The sequence below is a fragment of the Pollicipes pollicipes genome, unplaced genomic scaffold (genome assembly GCF_011947565.3).
Source record: "Pollicipes pollicipes isolate AB1234 unplaced genomic scaffold, Ppol_2.1 Scaffold_6686;HRSCAF=7923_pilon_pilon_pilon, whole genome shotgun sequence".
In the NCBI taxonomy this organism is placed as follows: Eukaryota; Metazoa; Arthropoda; class Thecostraca; order Pollicipedomorpha; family Pollicipedidae; genus Pollicipes; species Pollicipes pollicipes.
Window position 1 is genome coordinate 21,688,333 of NW_023596921.1, and position 25,138 is coordinate 21,713,470.

General features: G+C 52.9%; 1 protein-coding gene across 1 annotated transcript; it reads left to right on the forward strand.

The window, feature by feature from the left end:
* Positions 1–8,935: 8,935 nt before the first annotated feature.
* On the forward strand, positions 8,936–23,722 carry LOC119108055 (arylsulfatase L). The gene is made up of 10 exons (XM_037231636.1): positions 8,936–8,947; positions 11,121–11,233; positions 17,635–17,738; positions 18,008–18,133; positions 18,924–19,390; positions 21,083–21,266; positions 21,598–21,740; positions 22,280–22,412; positions 22,811–22,937; positions 23,209–23,722. Exons 1-10 carry the CDS (start codon positions 8,936–8,938, stop codon positions 23,507–23,509), a joined length of 1,710 nt encoding a protein of 569 aa, XP_037087531.1. The 3' UTR covers positions 23,510–23,722.
* Positions 23,723–25,138: the final 1,416 nt, after the last annotated feature.

A 25,138-nucleotide genomic window follows, 5' to 3' on the forward strand; every position in this document is an offset into this window, starting at 1 on the left:
GATCATGCTAAATGCTCTGATTTTGAGGCCATGTGTTTCGGAATAGCAGGCAAAATAAACTTGAGTTGGCTGCTAACAACCATCTTAATTCCTAGCTTATGTATTTACGGCTTGCCGGCTGGGGATGTTATCAGCTGATGGCTGATGATTAATGCAGCATTTTTCCTTTGTTGTAAAGGACTGCAACGTATCTTAACATTCAAAATATTTTAAGAACGTGATGTACCAGTATAATAAGTGTCACGCACTCAATAGCCGATGGAAATGACGACGTCGGCGGCATGTAAAGTTACGTTCGGCAATTGCGCGTAAAAATTCCCCGGCGCATATTCGGCTATTGCTGTAAGGCAAAAGCACCAAGGCCGATAGGGACGGAACCTGAGCGATCATGGGTGCCGCAGGAGGCCAACGAAGTGGCTCCCGTCAACAAGTATACGGTCCTCAGAGCAAGCAGGAAGGACCCAGGACCAACGTGGTGGACCCTGAAACGATCGGTTGGGCCTCAACAGACTGACATATAGGTCCCCGGCCATAGCACAGGACCTTCTGAGCAAAGGGGAACCATCCAAGACCATAAATTTATACTCCGGTGAGATCAAGAATATACGGGCAGGTTAACAACACGAGCCCCGATAGGCGTGAAGAGTCGCTCCAGAAAGGAGACCAATGGGGGAGAGACCTCGATCAAAGTAGGGGGCCGCTGAGCATCGAGTGTCTCCGTGCCTTACCTTATAAGGGCCCTAGCAACAGCGCAAGGCCCTCTAATCAAGTGGAAAGAACCCGAGACTTTAATGAAGGGCCCCTGAGCAGCTGAGTGTGCGCTGGCATATGGGGCCTCGGAAAAGTGCATTCAGCCTTTCGGGCGAGTGGGAAGAATCTGTGCAGGAAAACCTGATTGATCGACAGTGCTCAGGCATGGAGGCAGATAGCGTCCCAACAGCACCTTAGGCGCTACCAGAAAATGCAAAGAGCTCAAGGGCAGCGTGGAAGGCTCCTTAGCGATCAGATTGACGCGGCAAGTGGACATTTAAGACCAGACAACCAACAGCGTGATGTCTCTAGACAGCGCAATGAGCCTCAAAATTTGCCCCAAGCATCACTTTTTGAATCAGGGAGGAGTGAATTTCGTTTGCTTATGAACTCTTTACTTTTGCTAAGAATGGTTCTTGTTCGTCTGTAGGTTCAAAGGCAACCAACTTTGGTATGTCTTTGTTGGAAGAAAGCTGTATTCGTCCGGCCTGTTATGGGCCCCATTGGAGCCTTTGGGTCCCCTCGGCATGGTCCATGGGGCATGGTTCTGTGCCCCCCCTCCCCCCTCCCCACCCTCTGCATCCGCCACCGGCCCGAGCAGCTGAATAGATGGTGCCCACTAAGAACATAGGGCCATCCATTCAAATAAGAAATGCTCACATGATGTGTAGGGCTCTGAACGATTGAGTGCGCCCGAGCAGGTTAACACATGGGGCCTCCCGTCAAGAGCGTAAGGCCCTCCATTCAAATAGGAAGTTTCCAAGACCCAATGTAGAGGGCCCCCGAATGATCGAATGTGTCAGGGCAGATAAACAGAAGGGGTCCCCGTCAACATCTAGTGTAGTGTTTATGGAGCTGGATCAGCTCGCGCATGGTCTGGTTCGGTGTGAACCATAAAACGCGCGGTAACAGTCGGTGGGGAGACTGTTTATTTGTTCAAAGACCAACTGGGGTTCATTTCATATGGTGGCCCGGGAGGGTATCGTAATACAGGGGAATGTGAATTATTTTCATTTCAACGATACGTAGACACTACAGCTAGGGTCCTCCATTCAAATAAGAAGTACCCAAAACCCAGTGCGGGGCCCCAAAAGATGGAGTATTCCCGAGCAGATTATCAGGTGGCGCAGACAGGAGTGTAGGGCTCCAAATTCGAACAGCAAGATCCAATATATCAGGCACCAGAACAATCCAGTGTGGCCGAAGAGGCGAACAGATGGGTCCCCGACAAGTGCGTAGCCTCCCCCCCCCCCCCCCATTCAGATAGGAAGTGCCCAAGACACAATGTGGAGGGCCCTCGGATATGCGAGTGTGCCTGAGCAAGTTAATATAAAGGGTCCCCGAAAAGAGCGGAGGGCCCTCCATTCAAAAAGGAAGTACCCAAAACAAGATGTCGAGGCCCCCCATGATCGAATGGGCCCGAGCATCTTATCAAAATGGGCCCTGACAGGAGCGTAAGGCCCTTCATTGAAATAAGAAGTACCCAAAACCCGGTACGGAGGGCCCCTGGAAGATGGAGTGTCCAAGAACAAGTTATCAGATGACCCCGATAGGAGCAGAGGGCCCTGAACTCAAACACCAAGAACCAATGTGCAGCCCCCTCCCCCCCCCCCCCCCCAACAATCCAGTGTGGCCGAGGAGGCGAACAGAGGGGCCCCCGGGAAGGGTGTAGGACCCCATTAAAATAGCACGTGCCCAAGGCCCAATGTAGAGGGCCCACGAATTCAGAAAAGAAGCACCCAAGACCCAGTGTGGAGGGTCTCCGAACGACTGAGTGTGCCCAAGCAAGCCATCACATGGACCCCCAACAGGGGTGTAGGGCCCTAAGCAAGTGACAGAGAATTGGAAACGCCCTAGACCAATGTAGTGGGCTCATGAGCATATCACAAATGTGTCGGTAAGTTAACCGAGACCCACGTGAAGGGCCCCTGAGCAACCGACAGTACTTCGGCGGGTTAAGATATGGGACCCCGGCTATAGCTCACAGAGCCTTTCTGGCGAATGAAAAGAATCCGTGGAAAGGCCCATGATTGACAAGAGTGTCCCAGTGCTCCAACAAGAAAGGCCCTAACAACAGCGCAGGGCCCTCCGAGCAAATGCAAAGAAATGGAAGGCAACGTAGAATGATCCCTAACGATCGAAATGATCTTGCAAGTGGGCTTATAGGTCCCCCGGAAACAGCATGAGCCCCTAGACAATGTAATTGGGATTAATATTTCCAGTTAACAACTTTTCCGATCATTCAATATTTTTCTGGACTTCTTACCGGCTCTTCACTTTCGCTTGCAGCTGTTCTTGGTCGCCTGGAAGTCCAGAGATTTAATGCGTTTTGTGTAAAAAAACTTCACCAGTTCGGCCGGTCGTGGGCCCCTAGGAGCCAATGGGCCCTTGAGGCCCAAGGAAGGGGGGCGGCGGCGTGACCCCGTGCTCCCCCCTCTAGATCCGCCCTGATGGCTGGATGCGATGTCGGACCCTGGCAACCAAGCAGAGCATACTGCTGAAGAACGCCGTCCGTATTTCCCAGCGTGCGGACATCAACGCAGTTTTCTGAGTTGCTTTATGTAGCTTTTGCTACACCCCAAGCGTCGTTGATTGTTGGTCGACCGTATCGCCAGGTTTAGGAGATCCACCAGTAACCCATCTGTGTCCAAAAACATGGTGGCTACGATCTTTCCAGCAGATGGCTCAGTTTGATTCCGTGAGAGGTGGTTGTGATGCCAGCAATCCCCCTCAAAATGCGGCATCTTTTTTGTCTGCCCATTGTCCATCGCTTAGCATCACCACGAGTCCGACCGCGCGACCTATAGAGACTGCAACACCGGATGTCGCAGCTATTTTTGCTAGGAGCTGCGAGCGCGCATGTTCAAAACCATGTTCCTCAACTTTCTCAGTGCCCAGTTTTCGACCAAACGTGAATTTTTTTAAACGAACGATGGCTAGCGATTGAAATACTAATTTGCGACCCCATTTTGATCTTTAATCCACGTTCAGGGTTCTTCAAAATTTCTGAGGAATACAAAAACAAATCTGACCAAACTTTTTTAGTTCCATAGGCTTAGAAAGAGTTTACCGATCCATTCCAAAATAATAAAAAAACGCCGGTGATGTATTTCATGCCGTCGCTGAACACCTGATTTCTACAGTTTATTGACTTCAAAATGCAAACAGGATTGATCCCGCAGTAGCTTCTGACTTCTGGTTTTGTTCTGGCTACAAGATGAAAATGACAACAACAAAAAACGAAGACAACTGTGCTCCTTGCTAACAAGCGAGCTATATCCGGCAATTTTTTTTGGGGGGGGGAAGGGCGTCATCAAACGGAAGACTTTCGTTGACCTTGTGCCGCCTTTGGCAATGCGCTTGCTTGCTCCTGCCTACGTACAAAAGCAGATGAAGTCGTCCACGTTGAATGAGGGGCAAATAAATGTCCGGTGAACCAATTAATGCCTAAGGCAGGCAGCTTTCCGAAAGCTTATTTTCTGCTGTGGTGTGGTGTGAGGGAGGATATTTCGGGGAAAAATGCTGTTGCAGGTGTTCAATATATGCTTTACACGCAAATAAGTAGTAATGCGAATTCATAAATATGCCGCGAAGCAGTCCTGTGGTCAGTTCACAGTCAGTCATGCGGGAACAGTCGGTTCAGGGCAGCGGCCGCCTGCGGCGAACGGGAACAGGGCTCAAATAAAGAATGTAAGAAAGGACATTCATCCTATGGCTCGGATTTTCGGAAGAAATCCGGTTCAAGGGTTGTCACCTTGTTTTTTGCAATAAGTATTTTAAGCTTCCGATTTTGTCTGCACCTAAAACGCTGCGATAAATCTCATCTCTTGAAATCAGTGAATTCTTGGCGCATGGAAACTCTGGCGTACTATGGGTCATTGACTTGCACCCAAAATTCTGGTCAGCCTGTGTCCTGGTCGTATCTCGTCATGAACATTGTAGAGGCAGATGCCTCCCCAGTGACCAAAAATACGTATCCCCTCGTGGAATTGTTCGCCTCCCCGGGGAAAGCAATGTTGAAATGGATGAATAATATTAGGAAACAATAGTTTTATTTGTCGAATGACATAGATAAGTCGAATGGGCGAAATTGTGCACCAATGGGAAACAGCTGCATATATATATATATATATATATATATATATATATATATATGTGTGTGTGTGTGTGTATGTATATATATATATATATATATATATCTATCTATCTATCTATCTATATCTATATCTATATATATATATATATACATATATCAGTTATATAGCAGTATTTACATGTAACTATTTCAAAAATGTGTGATGTGAATTAATAGCGTGTAATAGCTTCCGTATCTACCCCATCTCCCCCGCCCGGTCACCGAGTTTGCTTCTCAGTTAAAGTTCCTGAAGATACCCTGAGCCTCTGCCCACCCGCTCACTTTTTGTAACGGTCTTACGCCGATGGTCAGTAGCAGGGTCGCGGCCAAAGAGGAGTATCTTGGGTTCGGATTTTTTCACGATAAATGGCTGGAACAGAAAGTTCAAAATCGGCGCTGAACATGCTTCGTGCACTTCCCGCCTATGCTGGCTGCGCCCTTGATAAACTTTTGCCACGAAATTTTCTTCACGTTTGAAAGATCAGAATCCAAATTTGTCAACGTTTTGGTCCCAGCTTTGGAAAACCTATCACGAAGACCTTGTCAAAGTAGACTCTTTCTGAGTTATCTATTTCATCAGACTTCTATGGCTTTCAGATATCTTGCCCTGGTCCCTGGCATCTTGCGGGCAGTGGTGTAGCCGGGATCTCTCATAGGACGAGCCCCATCGGGTTAAAGGGGCTTTTGCATTCAGGATATATGATCCTTGTGCTTAGACCCTATTCTGATGCCCCGGGGTTCCGCTTATATTTAGAAGCCCGACAAACATCTAAGATGTCATGCCCCAGCGATGTTTTAAACTTCACTTGGCTACGCCATTGGATGCAGCTAGCGACGACGCCTGTCCTACTCCTGAAGTTGATACGCCGCGCTTAACGTCTCGGAAAAGAGGTCGGGTAGTCCTGGTGTGCTGTCGGGTGGTACGTCACAGCGCGCCAGCGGCCCAAACGCAGCCATCCTGTGGGCGCTCGGACGCGAGATTGCCTGCCGCTTCAGTCCTAATTTATTTGCATCACATCTGGGAGTGTCCCTGTACCGGTTTGTTCCTCCTGCGCTCTGGCCGAATCGTTCCCGCCCTTCTCTGCGGCGATTTGTCTGGCTACGATGCGTCGGATTTTCAGGCCTACTAGAGCGCGCTTCTGATTGGCTCAGTGTCGCGCTGAGCTCGCCGCCGGAGATCGCCGATTTCTACCGGTCGTCTGCGTGACCAGCTGGTTTCATCGCGCTCTCCGGGCCACTGACCTTTCCATCCCAGTCGGGCGTTCTTGGCGTCAAGGTTGGGCGGCTGTGATGCTGCCGCTATTCAGGAGGTATTCGCACGGAAGGGTGGTGACCCGAAGGCCGGCCAGCGCCTTTCTCACCGGCCGTGCCGCCGTGCGGAATCACACCTCGTTGGGAAGGAAAATGGTCCTGTTTACGCGGCTTTACAGGCGCAGTGGCTGCCTGCCCAGGCCGCTACACCACCGCCAGTGTCTTGGTGGTGGCTCCGAGCCTTGGCTAGCTTAGCTGAGCGCATTATTCTGAGGTGGGACCGCCCGGCTTATCACGCTTGGGTAGGTAGCTCATACACAGCTTGCGAGCTCCGTCAGATGCATTCAGCTGAAACTTACATCGCTCTTTGCACTTTGCTCGTTCTTTTTATCTGTGAAACGATTATGAGAAACCTTCAGAATTGACACCTTATTCTAGTTCTCGCTTTTGATGTTTTGCATGTACATACTTAGGCTCCGGAAGGTTGGGGTGGGTGAGCGGGAGGGGCAAGTCACCGTTGGGAGAGGGGTAGCTTAGACTTGTGGGTGCCAGTGACCAACCCAAAAGAAAACAAATCGACACCCGTGATCATCCTCTTACAAAACCTGAATCTCCAAGTTCTGCAAAGACGGCCATTATGACAGGCAGGGCCGTGAGAGCCGGCGTCTTCTTCCCAAGAGTCCTCTCATCTCATCTGACATCCCCTTCCAGTTCAAGCGGATTCTTTTTCCCGTCAAGCAGAGCTACAACGTAGCTCTGGACAAGAGCTAAGGCCCAAGAACCGGTCCCTGGATGTGGGTCTCAGTCTGACTGAGTCAGTGCTTTCCCGCGGTCAGCTTCAGATGGCTGCTCTATGGAGTTAGCAGCCGACTTGTTCACCCGGTCACAAAATAGCAAGGCCAAAAATGTGGTGTACGGGACAGGTCTGCAAGCGCACGATTCCTTGGTGCGAGGATACAGGTTCAGCAGGACTACAGCGCACATCGGAAGCCAGCCTGCACTTGCCAAATGTCATGTCGCGTCGAGCAAGCTCTCGGTTACTGCGTGCTCGACCCTTCCGTTGCTGCGGGCGAACCTGGGCCGAATGGCGAACCTTAATGCTGTTCCTCGGAGGGTCACTTGACCCCACTGACTGGTCAGCTGATCACGCCACGACTTGTGGGAACGGGGCGGCCTGTTTCGCGTAAGAGACCCTGACGGGATGATCTGAGACTAGTGCGCAGCTTCTTCATGTTCTTCTTCTTCTTGTATGTTGCCATTTACACGTCGTTTCTCGGGATCTTTGCTGAGCGTCCGGTGGCGTGGCATACTGAGACCGTATCAACCGTATTGTTGCAGCATATGACTTGTGGCCTGTCATATACCTGGGGCTTGTTCTACCATAAAATGCAAGTGCAAATGCGATTACTAACGACACAAGTGAGATTAATTTTTCGGTCATAAAACCAAACACAACTAACGCAAATATTTATTTTGTGCCATACCTTTTGCATTACCCTGGTATCGCCAGGTGTCCCACCTGGAACACGGTTTTAGAAACACTTCTAACTTCTTGAACAGGGGTTATTTGACCTGCTGCCACAGATCCCCAAAAATGAGTGGCGGGAAAATCAAGGAGAAAAACACTGACCCTAGATTAGGAGTTCCATGCCTCGGGTGTGATATGGGGACATATTGTGTACCGACGCAAAAGAATGAAGCGCACTGTTCGGTGATGTTGGAGATGTGCAGATGTGCATGATGTGCTCTTCCCAGGAAAATGGCCTGTCGATTGGACCAATGCGTGTATTCGCAGGCGGGAAAGGCGATGGTGTGTGACGTCAATGGGGTCACGGAGCGTAGTGGTCTTTTTGACGGGGTCCATTTTTAAGAAGCTGAATGTAAAGAAGGATTTTTTATCTTTAAAAATATGTAATCAGAGCCTTTTGAATGAATGGATTTTTGAGGTTAGAGCTCACGCTAAGCAGTGTTTGTGGTGAGAGCCATGGCCCCTACCATTCGATCGTGAATTTCTATGTCAACGGCAGACTTTGGTGGCGCAAGTTTGACGTGCTGCAATGCCTGGCACAGTCATCCTGCCCTCTGACGTCACCTCATCTTGAGCACGGCCGCTGCCACCGGTCGCAGGCCACACCTGCCAGAGGCAATCGGCGAAAGCCTGAAGCGACTCGAACCCACCCCGCCACGGGTCGGTGGATCGGAAGCAGGCGGTCTAACCAACTGAGGCACCAGAGAAGTAACAGTGATAAGAGGGTACTCTCCTTGGAACTGCAAAACGGATGAGTGTTCAAGATGCGCAGAGTCCAGCAACCAGTGCGTATGGTATTAGGTCGTTCGTCGGGATGCTGGAGAGACTGTAGCCGACCTTGGTGTCCTGAGGAACACCGTGAGGCAGCCAAAGGGTAAGAAACCGCCTCTCACCACCTGCCACAGGCCACAAAGGTAGCTCGGAGCTACCTCGGGTCAACACCATACCACTGAAAGTTCCTGGACGCCATGTTCGACGCTGCCAAATGCACGACTAAGGTCAACTAAGATGAAAGCTCCAGCTTACCGTTATCAATGCGGCGAGTGAGTCACTCGACGGCGCCGACCAAGGTCTTCCGTGTTGTGAGGTAGCTAAAAGATGAGAGGTGACGAGATGGCAAAATAGTTGCGTTCATACAAACTTTGTTCAATATCGGAAGAAACCGACAAAATTGAGATGGGTCAAGCATTACTTACATCTTTAAGGCAACCAGATGTCCGAACGGGTTCGACTGAAGAGAGGTTCCAGGAGGACTGGGAAAGACGCCGAAGATGATGGCCCGAGTACGGCAAAGCATTGTCACCGAGGCCTGCAGACCGCGAAGGCGACAAGATGCGCATGGCTTGTAATAGTTCCGGAGAGTTTCAGGGCGCAGCCACCGACAGGCCGTCGTGACACATGGGAGGTAGGGGAGGTCTGTGGCCTGAGGGATGGTCTGGGGGAGGGGAGGGCCATCCACCGCCAGGTCAGCGGCGGTGAGCGGACCGACGGCTGCGAGGTGACAGTTGAACTTGTCCGCTGGTGCCGTTGGCGGTAACATTTCTTTTCACTTATCAACGTTAACGGCTTTTTTGGGTCTTTTAGTTCTCACGCATCAACGTTAACGGTTTCTTTTGGGTTTTTAGGGAAGACCAGCACCGATTTCGTAAAGCATCCCTTCATCTCCCTACTCCTCGCGTGAAGGGATTCTCCCTGGGTTGGAGGAGGGGCGCACATTTCGTGCACCTTTTTACTGAATCCGCCTCCCGCTGCTGAACTTATAAAATGCTTACGACAGTAAGCATATATATGCCCTCCATGCGCAGCTAATGTATTTGGTTGCAAGCTAAACAACTTTTGGGCTGCTTGTGAGTTTAAGAACGCTCAGCTGTCAAGCAGCATGCAAGGATTACCACACACGGTGATTAACTATCATGCAAGGCGAACGCGAGCTGGGCACAACAGTACATTAACATCAGCTGTAAATGGCCAGCCTCTAGCTTGAAACACATTACACGCCATAATATCTTCCAACGTAGTATAATCCGCCTCCCTGTTACCTCGCTGACTTCACATCCAAGAAATTAGCGGACGATAATCGAATTACGTCGATCGTATTAGTACCCTTAGCCATGAGATACAAATCGCCCTTATCACGAAATATTGGACTTTGCATACGAACCACGGCGCTTTATTCATGTACCTAAAACGAAGGTGTTCAGAACCTCCTTTCATTGCGTTGATAGACATAGCAAGGTTCTCAATCATACGTTGAAGACATTACCGCACGTCTTCACTGGCGATAGCAAAAGTACTGCGTTTCAACATGGTAACGGCCGGTGCAAGACGGCTTCAGTTAGAGTTATCACCCTTGATTACATCTCGGACAGTAAGCCCGTGCCTTGTTCATCGTGCTTAGCTACAATGACGTGACGGTGGGAGGTGTTTTTATCTATTGCTTTGGGAGGCATGCAGTGGTCTTAAACTGGATCCAGACAGAAGTCAGGGTCGAAAATACCGCACGGATGTTCATCCCACGTGCATGTTCACTTTAAGCTTTTCATTTAAGGCAAGCTGCTTGAGTGGGCCACACATTTTTCCTACGCAAATAAATGCATATTAAAACACTGCAATGGTTTGGGAAAGAGACCCGCGCGAAAATGGCCAAAATATACCAACGTGTGATTGTTGCACGCAACTCAAAGAAGATTGCTGATGTGTTCGCAGTCGCAGGGAAAACCAGAGACAGATATCACGCATGAATATGCACAGTCAGATTAATGTACACGTCGCGGCTGAACAGCGTCCCACCTTGTTCACCGATGTAGCAGACTGTGCATCAGGGAGCCGGTTTGTAATCGCATGGATATCTGCCACAGGAACATGTACACCATGCCATGGACACGTGAATGGCCCACCAGCAGTACTCGCATGACGCAGGCACAGCGGAACAGTCCATCGTCATCATTTATCGAGCGTCTCGCCTCTCGGCGATCACGCCGACCTCCCAACAGTCGGCCCAAAAGCAACACCGGCCCCTTTGTTATGCAAACTACATGCAGCCTGATCCGCCTCGGCAAGGTTACGAGGTGAACGCACGACGCGGCCGCCGGAGTGAGCCGCGCCTGCCGACCGCAGCGGTCGTAAGGACGCTGCGGTCCGGCCGGCGGCCCGCCGGATCCGCGGGCCGGACCTGCCGCGTGATCCCGAGACGCCGATGAACTGAGCGCTACCGGTCGGAGGTCGCAGGACTGCAGCCGGCGGCACGAGCTGCGCCGAGAGCGCGGAAGCGTGCGCCTCAGGTCGAGATGGCGGGCGCGGGCGGGGGACCGGTTTGCGAGAGCGCCGGTGACAGACGCTGTGCGGCCGCCGCCGGCCGCCAGTCGTGCGCCGACCTCGGCCCGCTGACCTGCCGCTTCGCCACGGTGCGGCCTTGCCATGACGCTCCGGCTGCTGGTGCTGGCCATGTTGCTGGAGGCGGCCGCCCCGGCCATCCCCAACGTGGTCATCCTCCTGGCTAACAACGTCCGGACTGACGACCTGAGTTGTTACAATCCCGACACGCCGGCGCCCACCCCCAACATTGACAGGTCAGTGACGCCGACCTCCAGCGAGCCTCAAGCTTCGTTCAGGCTCGGTCGCTGGCTACGGTGACAGATTTTCAGGCGGCGTGGCGGCACCGCGTGACAGGCGCGATTGGTCGGTGGTGAGGCGCGGGCGGCGGCATCTCATCGCCTCTGCAGAGAAGTGGACGTCAACCGCGGGCCCAGTGTTTCCCCCAGGTCCCGTGCATTGGCATTCTTAGGCGTCAGGCGCTGGCTTCCGGAATGTGCTGAGGATAATGATGACATGAAGGTGCGAGAAACTGTCATTTTAAATCAAGACTTGCGTAAAATCCTCCCGCAAATGCAAGTAGACGGCTGCTTCTGTACAAAGATGTTTTAGGTGCCAATCGGCTTCCGTCGCTGAAACTTGTTTGTTGTCTGGTCCGACTGATGAAGTAAAACATGACTTTTGGAATATTTTCTTTAAAAACTGGAAGCTACATTATGAGTTGGGAGCTCCTATTCCAACAATAACTGCCCCCCCCCCCCACCAATGTACCAGGGGGGGGGGGGAGGCTGGACACATCGTTATCAGGTAAGCATTGGCCTTGTTGACAATATTCAGAGCGCGTTGCCCGCGCTGCCTGCATGATACCGTCGCTCAATCATCACATCTTCGTATATTGAAGGTGGATTATTGGCAGAACAAGAACCTCTAGAATGCCGAAACCCCAACTCACAATGTGGAAAAACCAGGAGCTTAAATTTTCTCTGGCCCACATCGTATTCAAGCTGAGTCGTCCAAAAAGGGTGGGCTGTTTGAGCATCGCTTTGCGGCCGGCGAAATGGAACACATCTCTGACCTTCAGCTCAGACCCGCGCCATCCATAGCGTCGCTTTCAGAACGTTTGACCTCGCCTTTGCTAGCGAGCATTGAAGATAGCTTTCACATGGCATTACGAAGAGCGTTTGTCTTGTCAGAATGTCTCGCGTACTTCAGGGACATTTATTCTTCTCGATGTTGAATGCAACATGCCTACTCGTGTGTGCTTTCTCCGTCACGCGCACCGCAGCCGGAAAGCCGAAAACCAGCCGAATCCCTCTTCATTACGGCCACTGAGCCGCGTATGATGCCATGGTGCACATATGTTTGTGTTATGGTTCAATCATCAAGACACTTCTTAAGCATGTCGGACGGGCGCAAAGCCCTGAGAAGTCATGAGTGTGCGACGTATGATATCTACCCGAGGATGTTCGAGTTATGATTTAATGCGGTTTGCTCGCCGCAAGTTAAGACATCCTCGGGTCCAAATGTGCATTTAGATCATTTCAAAGGCATGCAAGAATGCCTCGATCGATAGCCCACTGTCAATCGTTTGCAAATATGACAAATAAGTAGCGAGCTTGGCATCCCAACAGGCAAACAGAACCTTGGGTCCTCTCTGAAATGTTTTAAATTCTCTCCCTTTCTAGAACGCTGCCCATCGTGACCGCATGGAGATTGTGTAATAAATTATATCCTGTGTGCAGTGGCGATAGCTATCGGAGAGTCTGGCGCATTCACCAAAAGTATGACGTAGGCAGCTGTGCAGTTTATAGCCTGGCGATGTGTACGCGCGTCCAGCGTGCAAAAAAAACGTAATAGTGAAAGAGCCATAAGAACACTTTCAGCGGAATCGCATGCCTTTACATGCGCGTCATATGGGCGAGCGCACGTTTTCAATAATCTGTTGCTGATATCTAGTTCGTGTTCCGTTCTTGCTTTTGTTGCAGATGACGTAAGAAAACGGAGCATATATAATAAACCTGTAAAGACTGGCACAATGGATTTGTTTTCGCTCTCGCACAAGTGACATACATCATGCGCCATGGACGGCTGGAGATCAGTGCTGTGCATTCTTGCCTGGAACCTCGATGTCAATCAATCCCCGTTGTGAGCCTGAACTACGCCGACCTGCCGGCCGTCTGCCGGCTTCACCTAGTCGTTTGACAGGAATCGAACGGAAAACCGAAAAAGAACCGTTCGTGATTCGCGTCTTCCTTGTATGGTCGAAATTAGACGGAAGAGTTGCATCACGATCTGTTCTTTTTTGGTTTCGCTTCAATTCCTGTCGAATGATTAATTGAAGACCACAGACTTCTGACATACCAGCGTTGTGCAGGCTCACAGTGGAGACTGTTTGAAATTTAGGTGTGTATATATATATATATATATATATATATATATATATATATATATGTGTGTGTGTGTGTGTGTGTGTGTGTGTGTGTGTGTCCTCAGTTTGCACAACGTTGTCACTGCTCACTGTTAACGACGAAACAGCATCATTGATGGTTGATGTACAGCGTCGTCGTGATGCTGTGCTTCCTAACGCCGTGATGATGTGATAGCGTTCTGCTATCGCCATCTTGATCTATTGGTCCCGAACGAATGCATGCTTATGTAAGCTGACAGCTTATGTGCTCAGTTAAACCCAAGGCTTTATGTTGACTGGAGATGGGTCTTCGACCCACCGGATCAGCGGACCAGTCACATGGAGCCCGGATGCCGGGCAGCATCAAGGCCTCTGGTCCCAAGGCCCCGAGCGTCATGTGGGAGCCTATTTATCAGTTTGTGTCAGTGAGTGTTTGCAGTGCATAGTTGCCTTGGTGGCCGTAAGCTGGGGCGACTGCGAAGGCCGAGGATCAGCTCTGTCGTCCCGTCTGCGAGCCCGGTCTCCGTCCTCATCCAGCGGGAGGCTGAGCTGGGGAGACTGCGAGGGCCGAGGGTCAGCTCTGTCGTCCCGTCTGCGAGCCCGGTCTCCGTCCTCATCCAGCGGGAGGCTGAGCTGGGGAGACTGCGAGGGCCGAGGGTCAGCTCTGTCGTCCCGTCTGCGAGCCCGGTCTCCGTCCTCATCCAGCGGGAGGCTGAGCTGGGGCGACTGCGAAGCCCGAGGGTCAGCTCTGTCGTACCGTTGGTACGGTGTCTGCGGGCCCGGTCTCCGTCCTCATCCAGCGGGAGGCTGAGCTGGGGCAACTGCGAAGCCCGAGGGTCAGCTCTGTCTTCCCGCTGGTACGGTGTCTGCGAGCCCGGCCTCCGTCCTCATCCAGCGGGAGGCGTTGTGAGCCCGGTCCCCGTCCTCATCCAGCGGGAGGCGTTGTGAGCCCGGTCCCCGTCCTCATCCAGCGGGAGGTGTTGTGAGCCTGGTCTCCGTCCTCATCCAGCGGGGGGCGTTGTGAGCCCGGCCTCCGTCCTCATCCAGCGGGGGGGGGGGAGGCGTTGTGAGCCCGGCCTCCGTCCTCATCCAGCGGGAGGTGCTGTGAGCCCGGTCCCCGTCCTCATCCAGCGGGGGGCGTTGTGAGCCCGGCCTCCGTCCTCATCCAGCGGGGGGCGTTGTGAGCCCGGCCTCCGTCCTCATCCAGCGGGGGGGGAGGCGTTGTGAGCCCGGCCTCCGTCCTCATCCAGCGTTGTGAGCCCGAGTTCAACATCACGGGCGGTCGAATCTTATTCTCGTGGGTTGCGAGGGTCCTTGCAAATGCATGTGCTTAGATTCTGACTGTAACATCACCTGGACTAATCAGTAGCATGATTAAAGGAATTGTTCGTTTTGTCATTCAACGTGAGCTGGTTCCAAACAGGTGGATAAAGATGGTAAAAATTCGATAGTAGCAAAGTTTGGTTTATAAAGTAATCGGCGACAAAGCCATTTTGGGGAATGGCTTCATTCATACGAAGCACGCTCGAAAGTCCACGTCGATGCCACCACGTACTTTTTGCTCGATCATATTATGCAGTGTAATCCGTTCCTAAGATACCAACACAAATAGGCCATTAACAGCATGCAAGGGGTAAAAAGATGTCTTTTGCTCGAAAATGTACAGTTATTACCTTTGACCGTTCATTGCGTGGAACACAGCTTACTGATAGGTCAATAATAAGCTTAGGCAAATAGTTCTGAAGTATGGGACAAAAGTTTTTCCAATTAATTTTCCAAAGTCGATAAATTTTCTTCCACAAATACTGAAGCTGCCAATGTTTCGGCGCTAATACCCACCGAAGTAAATGATTCTATGGGAAGTGGTGTGACTTGAATGGTGTTCTGAATTATTTGCGGTAGAAATAGATACCTACTGCAGCCTTTAATTTTAGGAAGGATACTTAAAAATGTGTCGATAAATGTGTATAATACAAAACTTGGCGACTAGAGCGGCGACTAGAGCGGCCCTTTGGAAATTAGCAACCGCATCTGATCGTCACATTCGGCAACAAAAAAAGTAAAAAAGACCAAAGAACACAACCAGGTCACGGGCTTTGACGTCCGAATCTTTTTTTAAAATAAATTTATCTCGAATGGTTTGTATGGGTGACTTCGGATTCAGAGTACCGGCTAAGCACAGCTTGTTGCGTGTACCCCGAACCCACCACCCAAGCGTGCCGTCCATTTCAACAGATAATTTTGCCTCCGCCCTTTCGCCGGACAGGAATGCGGAGGGTTTTACGTGCCGCACAATGCTGCGACACGGCCGCCTCGGGTCTGGGTTGAGCCTCGTTGGCCAGTTGCCAGCTGGCCTTTCCATTTCAGTCGGGTCAAACAATGCGCCCACTCTGGGACTCGTACCCAGTGCCGCTGGATTACGAGTCCAGCATCTTTCCCCAAGACCACGGAGGCGGCTCTGAAGGAAAAATCTGAAGGAAAACACGATGATTCTCATGTGCTATGATCATTTCTGCATGCATCACCTATGTAGCACATCGTGTTCTCTCCCACTGCTGGGCATAGAGGCCGCCCCCAATGCAGAACAATGCAGAAGGCAGACTTGACTATGATTCATATCTATCGGGTCGTAAGCAGGACAAGCCCGAGTGCCATCGCGGGCTGGCTGCAGTGTCAGTCGTCCAAGGACACCCGCGAAAGGTGCAGTAGTCCTTGGCCATGCCTCGCAACCCGGCTCAGGTGCCACGCTGGTGGTTCACTGCATGCGAACTCGAACTGGACGCGGGATTAGTCAAGCCGAAGTGAGCCAGGAGATGTTCAAATTCGGCGAGGCCGTGATAACATCGGGGCCGGCATCGACCAGTGCTTTTAGCCAAAGCCTTGGGTGGGTCGAATGAGAATGTGACACAAGATCTGGAGCTTTCCTTTCACTGGTCAAGCGCCACCGAAACAACGCTTGGAGTACTTGCATCTGTTCCATTAGCGAAGCAAATGCTCCATATTTGTCTTTTAATAGTTCGACTAACTCTGTCCTGTTCAAAACCGCGGCGATCTTCTCACCGACGAGAGTGGATTACATCCATAATAAGACGTGATCCTCGGCGGGTTCGACGCCGGATCGTACCACGCTGACCACGGCCACGCCCAGACGCAGATGTCTTGAGTCGGAGTCGGAGTCAGAGCCGACTTCTCTTTGGCGGGATCAGACAGTAGTCTACCCGCTGCCTTCGTGCTCTGCCCTGTCACGTTATGGAGAGGCCTTCGCGGGTTAGGTTTCCTTTACACCATCTATCCATTACCGGTGGGATTATGTCCATATCCACCCCTTACCCACCTCCAATCAGTTATACCCACCCGTCACCCACCCGTTTGCATTTTTGCAGCACTTTAAGTTTAGATAATGGGAAAGTTTTGATTAAGTTTCCACCCAAAATTGTTTCTCTTTGCTTTCATAATTGCAACAGGAGTTGAATGGAGCTGCCGGTGACCAAAAGAAGCTCAAACAGTAACGTTGTGAAGCATTTGTTGAAGTGTCCATCCAACGTGTATGATACATCCTAAATATCCTGTAAATTCTTATATCTTAAGTCTGCTTACATGTTGTATTTGTTTACATCTTATATTTGTTTACATCTTACATCTGTTTGCATCTTACCCTTATCCACACCCGCAACTTTCCAAAAGTCTGTACCCAACCCAAGCCGCGACCCATTCTATGTAAACACCATGTGCTCACCCAGCCCGCAAAAATCCCTCCCGTCGCCTTTTCGGCCAACTCCTCGATGCAGGCTCAGACCAGCGGTGGCCACGGCGCAGACACCGATCAGCGGTGGCCAGCTCCCCGGCGCAGACACCCATCAGCGGTGGCCAGCTCCCGGCGCAGTCACAGATCAGCGGTGGCCAGCTCCCGGCGCAGTCACAGATCAGCGGTGGCCAGCTCCCCGGTGCAGATACCGATCAGCGGCGGCCAACTCCCGGGCACAGACACCGATCAGCGGCGGCCAACTCCCCGGTGCAGACACCGATCAGCGGCGGCCAACTCCCCGGTGCAGACACAGATCAGCGGCGGCCAACTCCCGGGCACAGACACCGATCAGCGGCGACCAGTTCCCCGGCGCAGACGCCGATCAGCGGCGGCCAACTCCCGGCGCAGACACAGGTCAGCGGCGGCCCGTTAGCCGGCCCGTCCCACCTCACCACCGGAAGGGTGGCCGTCGGGGCCGGTGCGCTCACGCGTGTCCGTGCCGGCAGACTGGCGGCCGGGGGCGTGCTGCTGCGACACCACACGGTCCCGGCGCTCACACCGACGGCCAACCGGGCGGCCCATCTGACCGGACAGATGCCCACACGCTACGGTACGTGCGCCCGCGGGGCTCCGCTCCGCGGCCGGCGGGGGCTCTGCGCCGTGTTGACGGGGTGGTGACCGGATGGCGGTTCGACGCGCTCCATGGAGACGGCTCACTGGGGTGTGACCCGTAAACTGGCCCCGTGGTGTAGTGTTTGGCGTAACTCGGCGAGCGGAGCTCCGCACGATTACTGGAGGAGCTCCACTGATCGACGTCCGCGCTTGTCTCGCGCAGTCACGCCTCGCGTGACGGCGGCTGTCACACTTCCGTGCCTGCAGGTCTTCAGGAGAGCGAACAGGGGGTCCGCCAGATCCTGCACACTCTCAGCCGGGCAGGGCTGCCCAACTCGACACTGACCTATGCTGACCTCTTGAAGAAGTCCGGTTATCGAACAAAGGCCGCAGGTATGTAGCAGGCGAACGGTGACGCGATTTTTGATGTCCGTCCGTCGGCATTTTATTTCACAACTACCAGCGCAATGAGCTGCAGAACTGTTGTTCTAAACCAGCCATGTCGTTTACCCCTCGAAGTTAATGGCTGTCTGCATCGTAAATGAGTGACATGCATGATATTATGTGTATATATATATATATATATATATATATATATATATATACGCGCAGCCCCAGCGAAGTCAAAGCGCTTTGTGCGCCGGCCACTCGTATGGCCCGCTCCTGTGACAGCCAACAGCTACACTCTGCAGGCAACTGTAAGCTGGACTGACAACCGCTCTCTGCAGACATCTGAGAGCTGGGCTAACAGTACCCCTCTGCTCCCGCAGGCGGCTGTGAGCTGGGCCGACAGTCACTCTCTGCTCCCGCAGGCGGCTGGGAGCTGGGCCGACAGCCACTCTCTACTCCCGCAGGCGGCTGGGAGCTGGGCTGACAGTTCCGCCCGCTCCCGCAGGCGGCTGGGAGCTGGGCTGACAGTTCCTCCCGCTCCCGCAGGCGGCTGGGAGCTGGGCTGACAGTTCCTTCCGCTCCCGCAGGCGGCTGGGAGCTGGGCTGACATTTCCTCCCGCTCCCGTAGGCGGCTGGGGGCTGGGCTGACAGTTCCTCCCGCTCCTGCAGGCGGCTGGGAACTGGGCTGACAGTTCCTCCCGCTCCTGCAGGCGGCTGGGAACTGGGCTGACAGTTCCTCCCGCTCCCGCAGGCGGCTGGGAGCTAGGCTGACAGTCCTTCTCTGCTCCCGCAGGCGGCTGGGAGCTGGGCTGGGCGTGCGAGTCGTGGGCGGATGCCTGCCACTCGCCGCTGAAGCACGGCTTCGACTCGTTCCACGGCGTGCCGCTGAGCGTGTCCATCAGCGAGCCGGAGCAGCTGGAGGAGAGCCTGTTGCCAACGATGCAGGAGCTCAACGCCTACCTGGAGGTGATGGCCAACCAGTCGGCGGTCAGGTCCATCTACCGGCCGATTGCCGAGGCGGCCTGGTACCAGTGGCTGGCGCAAGTGGTCACCTCCGGCGGAAGCCTCCGTGAGCAGGCGCGGCTCACGGCGGAGCTGCAGCAGAAGCTGGACCTCCTGCTGGTCCGTGATGACGCCGTCGCTCGATGGCCGTACTCGCTGCAGGGCATGACGCTGCCTATTCTGTTTGAGTCGCTCGAGTTCATCAAATCCAGCAAGCGCGCCGGCAAACCGTTCCTGCTGCAGCACAGCTTCCTGCACGTGCGTATTCTAGGCAGTCAGGGGAAAGTGAGGAACAATGGGATATGAAGACGGCGGCTACCTCTCAGGCATATTATCCTACATGCGATAATCGCAAAAGCTGCGACATGCGTTCACGTCAGGAACGTTTCCAACACAGACGGCTTGCACTAGCGTAAAAAAAACACGGCATAGATATAGATCAACTGGGCACAGGTTAAAACAGGAAGCTGGAAGGTTCGGGACGCCAATGCGATAGTTCTTAAAGCTAGAACAGAGAGCAAAGTTCTCGTTCCGAAATTTTTGAGCTAGTTATCAAAAAGAGTGAAAGTATTTGACGTGCAAATAGGGAGCGTTTAGATCTAAGCACTCGACTGTCCAGATAATGTAGCCGAATTTTACACATGCTGCAAATGTGGAACGAATGGGTTAAAATCCCTTTTCCATAAAGGCATGTGGCCAAAATATCACTGCATCCATTTCTCCATTCTCCTGTTCTTTATGAGAAATAAGACTATTACTATTGTTTTAGCTACATGCATAATGCTCCTCGCAAATGCGCTTAACAACTTACGTCTCTTTGCTTTTGTTCACGAGCTCAATAACTGTTAGTTTGCATCACATTCAGTCCGAGACTCGGAAGTTTTCTGCTCATTGCAGGTCACGTTGATAGGACTCTGCATTGTAATTCAGCTTTCCCGTTCTCCGCACACTTACAGCCTGCGCTAAATCGATCCGGTTTCCATATCCTTAAATACTGAAGTACAGCGTGACGCGCTGAACTAGGTCAAGCATACATCAGCTTGGAATGACCCGTCACATGATGTCGAGAAGTTAGGCATGCATACCTGGCATGAGAGAGCGACAAGTAAGTACTTTGTCACACCAGCTAGATTTCGAGAAAGGTTTGTAGGAATGATAGAAACATTTTCTCATGACATTGAAGCGCAAATAACCAATGCAGTTGACGAGCCATAAAACAACACCCCTAATAGCCCTTAAGTATTCACGTCTTAGACGAAAAGGCGTGAAAATGCTGCAATGTGCTATTCAGAAATGGAGTTTGAAGTCGTTTGGCGCATGGTTTGGTACATGAAACGCGTGTCGTGCCAGTTCTCCCTACTTCCGTTGAATTGTTTTGAAACGACTTTTTGTCTCCTCGTTCCTCCGTTAGTTAGAACTGATATCAGTCACATCATTGCATTCAGTATTCAGGACGGGAAACAGCAATCAGACGGAAAGTTGCAGACCAGCTGCATTTCATCATTCCGCCGGCGCACGATGCAATGTGCATGATTATCCAGTGCAGGCGGTTCGGTTTAGTGACATTTCAAGTGCCCTACTATTGCATGAATAGGCAATTTAGCCTGCCGCATTCCACGGAATCGCTCGACAAACGATCCACTCAAGGCTTGTTTTATGAACTTGCAGAGCCGTACGAGAGCGAAGGACTCCGCCAGGCGTCGCCGTGTACCGTTCGGAGCGCTACCGCCTGAACCGTGACCCGATGCGACCGCCGGTTCCTATGGTGACCCGTGGCCTATGGCCCCATGCAGCCGCTGGTCCGACTTTGACCCGCGACCCGTGACCTGTAACCCGATGCGACCGCTGGTTTCGATGGTGACCCGTAACCCGTGGCCCGATGCAGCCGCTGGGTCCGACATGACCCGCGACCCGTGACCTGTGACCCGATACGGCCACCGGTTCCGTCAGGTGCATGATCCACCGGTCACGGCGCCACACCGGGTCGGCAACAGCGGCGTCAACGCCTACTACGACAGCGTGCTGGAGCTGGACTGGGCCGTCGGTCGCGTCCTCGATCACCTGGAGGAGCTGGAGCTGCTGGACGACACGATTGTCTACTTCGCCTCCGACTTCAACGACCTTATGTCCTACCGTAAGCCGGAAATATGCATCGCAAAAACCGTGGTCTTTGAGATAGCGTGTCCTGTGATACCCCCTCCCCCCTCTTGTACTAGCTGCGTGCTAATCCATCGGGGCATGCATTACCATGTCAACGAACGGTAGACGTCCGCGATCAACGGCCTTTCTCAAGGACCGGATACCGCTGCAAAGGGCGCTCGTCGGTGCTGACCACGGCCGTCCTGGCTCCCGGGCTTATCACGCTGAGCCGCGCGGAATCCCGTCTCCGCGCCGTCTCCAAACCGCAGAGACTCATCTGGGAACGCGGTGTGCGGCGCAGCTCACGGATCGCTGCACCTCTGCAGCGCCGAAAACGTCCAACATCACTGACGCCCGCGTGCCGGGCATGTTCATGTACCGGGGCCTGATGAAGCCGCACGTGCTGCACCGGCCGACCTCCGTGCTGGACCTGCTGCCTACGGTGGTGGATGTCATCGGCAAAGGCGCTGTGAGGCACCGCCGCAGGAGTGTGGGGAGAGGCGAGAGGGTGGGATGGGAGGGGCGGATGGTACTGAGCTAGCTAAAGACAGAGTAGTTTAAGGAACCGTTCAGCTGTATGGAATTTCATGCGCCGATTGTTGCGTGGCGGCAGTGACATTGGAGCGGAGACAGGACGAGAGATAGAGGCTCAGTTATTTACCTCCTTCATTTCTCAAAACCAACGCATCGACCTGACGTCTGTGGACGTGTCAGACAATGTCAAAAGCATGATTGTGTTATCTTAGGGTTCAGATTCCATGTATTTGTTACGTGGCTGTCAAAGGTAGCATATGCTCGGTTGATCAATATCTAAAATGCAAACAGATCATTAACCAGCATTGTGTGCTGGCAATATTATGACTATTTGCTGGCAGTGATAGCTGAATGCTCGATGATATGTCACAATGGCGCTTCGTGCAAGACGTTGATTCGATTGTGACCTCGATTGGTTCATTCGGCTGTCGTTTTTGGCAAGTCATGTGAACGAACGCGGCTAATGCTTCGCAGGAGCTGCTAAGCATGGAACTGGACGGCAGAAGCCTGTTTTTCCCTATGCTGACGCAGGGGGAGAACAGCCAACGTTACCATTACAGCTACAGAGGAGACGACCTGGATAGCGTAACCATTGTTTCTGAGGACGGTCAGTGTGCAGCCTCCTTGCATGTCAAAGTGCTAATCATGCTACTGACAGAGCAGAGGCTGAGGCAGAGCAAGCGTACATGTAAATAGCCTCCGGTTATACTGCCTCATGCTAATCAAGAGACCTAGCTCAGGACCTAAGTCGTCATGTCAGCTTCAATCACTGCTGCATACCCTTGAGATCGAGCGTGAGTCCTCCCGTCATTATTCTAAATAATGTTTCGACAGTTGTCGCTCGTTTGACAAGTGCTCTTTGCCACGCATTTCTAATTTTTCGGGCACCCATCACACAATAACGGCCACACGAGGCCGCTAGTTACGAAAACAATAGCAAAATGCAGTGCGTTGCAAACGCCGGTATCTTACTACATATGCTTGACGCAATGGTCCATGCCGCAGAGACGGACCCAACTATCTTCAAGCTCTACATCACCAAGGGATGCCAGCTGTGCAAGGAGACCACTTTGCTGTACAACCTAACGGCAGACCCGTACCAAACGGAGGCCATCGGGCCAGAGACACCAACGTGAGTGGCCCAAGGAAGACCCCGCGGACAGGTTCTCACCGGTCCGGATGTCTTACGCCTCGACGCGTGCCACATTGTGATGCCAGCTGACGTGCATTTTCTACCCGTCAGTGATCACTCCCCAAGCTTGTCACTAAGAGCTGTCTCTCCCTGCTGCCTCCCGTACCTTTTAAGAGCAGGGTGTATGTACGTACGCTAGGTTTCAACTACTCTATCAACCAATCAGCGGCGCCGCGCACATCAGCCCCGCTGACACGGAGTCCCTCCACAGCTTCAACCAGGTGGTGGAGGACATGCGGGCGAACCTGTTCGCGGTGCCGACCGTGCCGAGCCAACTGGCCGACTTCTGGCGGGTGATGCCGCTGCCGCCGCTCTTCCCCTGGGCTCAGGCGGCCGCGTACAGAGCCGGCGTCGACCCGGCCGGCCCCGCCTACCTCTACTCGTTCCTCGAGGCGGACGTGGTGTTCGCGCAGGAGCCCGGCTCGGACGAGCGCGCGGGCGGCGCGGCGAGCGAGCTCGATCCGTCACTTCCCACGTTCTACCGGCTGGCGCACCGGGAGGTCCCTGTGTAGCCGGCGAGGCGCGAGCGTCTCGAGCGGACCGGAGGGTGGCGGCCTGTGTCGCGCGCGCGGTATGGCGGTCCGTGGCGCGCTTCAGCCGGTGGGATGCAGAGTGAGAAGACGGATCTTACGCTCTGTTTTGTCGTCGGTGAACTAGCTGGCGAATGCAGCTTCAACTTGCAGTGCGGGAGCTGGGCTGTGCAGCACGGTGATGATCACGGTAACATGCACCGCAGCGCCGTTATAGTGGCGTGATGTGTGAAGCGTCCTGCACGCTCCCCCGCGGTGAGGTTCTTTGGACCACAGGCGAACTGCATAGGTGGTAAAGCACGAACGACAGCTAAATAGCTGAAGATGTATACGACTTACACCAGCACTGTCAGCACTATACGCAGATCAAGGCACTTAGCTATGGTTTTGTAAGTTTACAACTCTGAGGATCCAGTGATGAATCACACATAAACTTATCTACTCAGAGCATCTTCTGACAGGTATTTGGTCGAGTTCGATCAGTACACGTTACAGTTTTCGTTGTATGTGCGAACAGTTTTTATCTGTAATCATAACAACCTGTGCAGGAACCGCAATCTTCTGAAGACAACTAACTTTGTTCGCTGGATTGCAATATTTGAACACTGCCTTCGATCCAGGCGAGCTATTACGAGCTGCCGGGTACGACATTTATCATCTGAACCTGTTTCGAATACTTTTGCCCAATCTACGACCATAAGCGCTCGTGCATGAGCACTCGCATCGAAGAAGAAAACACGGATGGCTTTTTTGAATGTATTGTTCGAAGAGCGGGGGTGAATATGCGACCTAAAACCGTGGGCTACGTCATCAGGACACCGATGACGGCCTAGTCCGCGGGAAAGTGAGTACTACCGTCTCGCGGACACGCCACGGGACTACGCGGAGGTACTGAGACCTGCTCAGGCCAACAGGTGCCGATCCTCTGACAGGAGGGCGGGGTTACCACAGACACGTGCTGAGACCGGCTCAGGCAGGCACCGCGACAGCGAGCGTCGGCGAAGCAGCGGGCGCGAGCGGCGGGTCCGGGCACGGCCGGCCTGGAGCGCCGGGCGGCGGTGCCGCTCTACAACGCTGCCGGGCCACTCTACCAACGCCTTAAGCCGAACACGAACTGCCTCCTGGGGCGCGCCACACGACGGGGGACTGACCTGCCACGGCACGACTAACACAGAGCTAGAAAACGGTCACCATCAAGCCCTAGGTCAGCGCATGGAAAGGGCCGGACTGAGCGAGGGCGCTCGCCCAACAGCTACCACAGAGAATGTGTATTTACAGTTTCTTAGCGTGGTAATGGCACTCGTTCAAAGCTCACGGGTATTGTTAGCCTGCGTTGGCACAACTCCCGATGCAGCAAACATATAAATTAAAAAACCAGCTTTCCCAAGCCTGTGTGAATGTGAGAAGAAGATGGATACATCAACGGCATACAGTTGGGTACAATCAATGACCTTATCTTCATGGCTGGAGGAAAATAAGGGCATCGAGTGGTTTACCCATCGAGATCGACGCGCAGTTCAGGACAGAAAAACAGACGCTGACAGCAATCGGGGTAAAACAGGGTTGTATCAGTAGAATGGAAGACGTAATTCCACCAGGACTAGACGGCAC

Bases quoted from the DNA above. Each gene is read 5' to 3' on its own strand.
- LOC119108055 (XM_037231636.1), top strand. The intron at 17,739-18,007 runs GTACGTGCGCCC...CCGTGCCTGCAG, and splicing joins ACAGATGCCCACACGCTACG to GTCTTCAGGAGAGCGAACAG. The intron at 18,134-18,923 runs GTATGTAGCAGG...CTGCTCCCGCAG, and splicing joins TTATCGAACAAAGGCCGCAG to GCGGCTGGGAGCTGGGCTGG.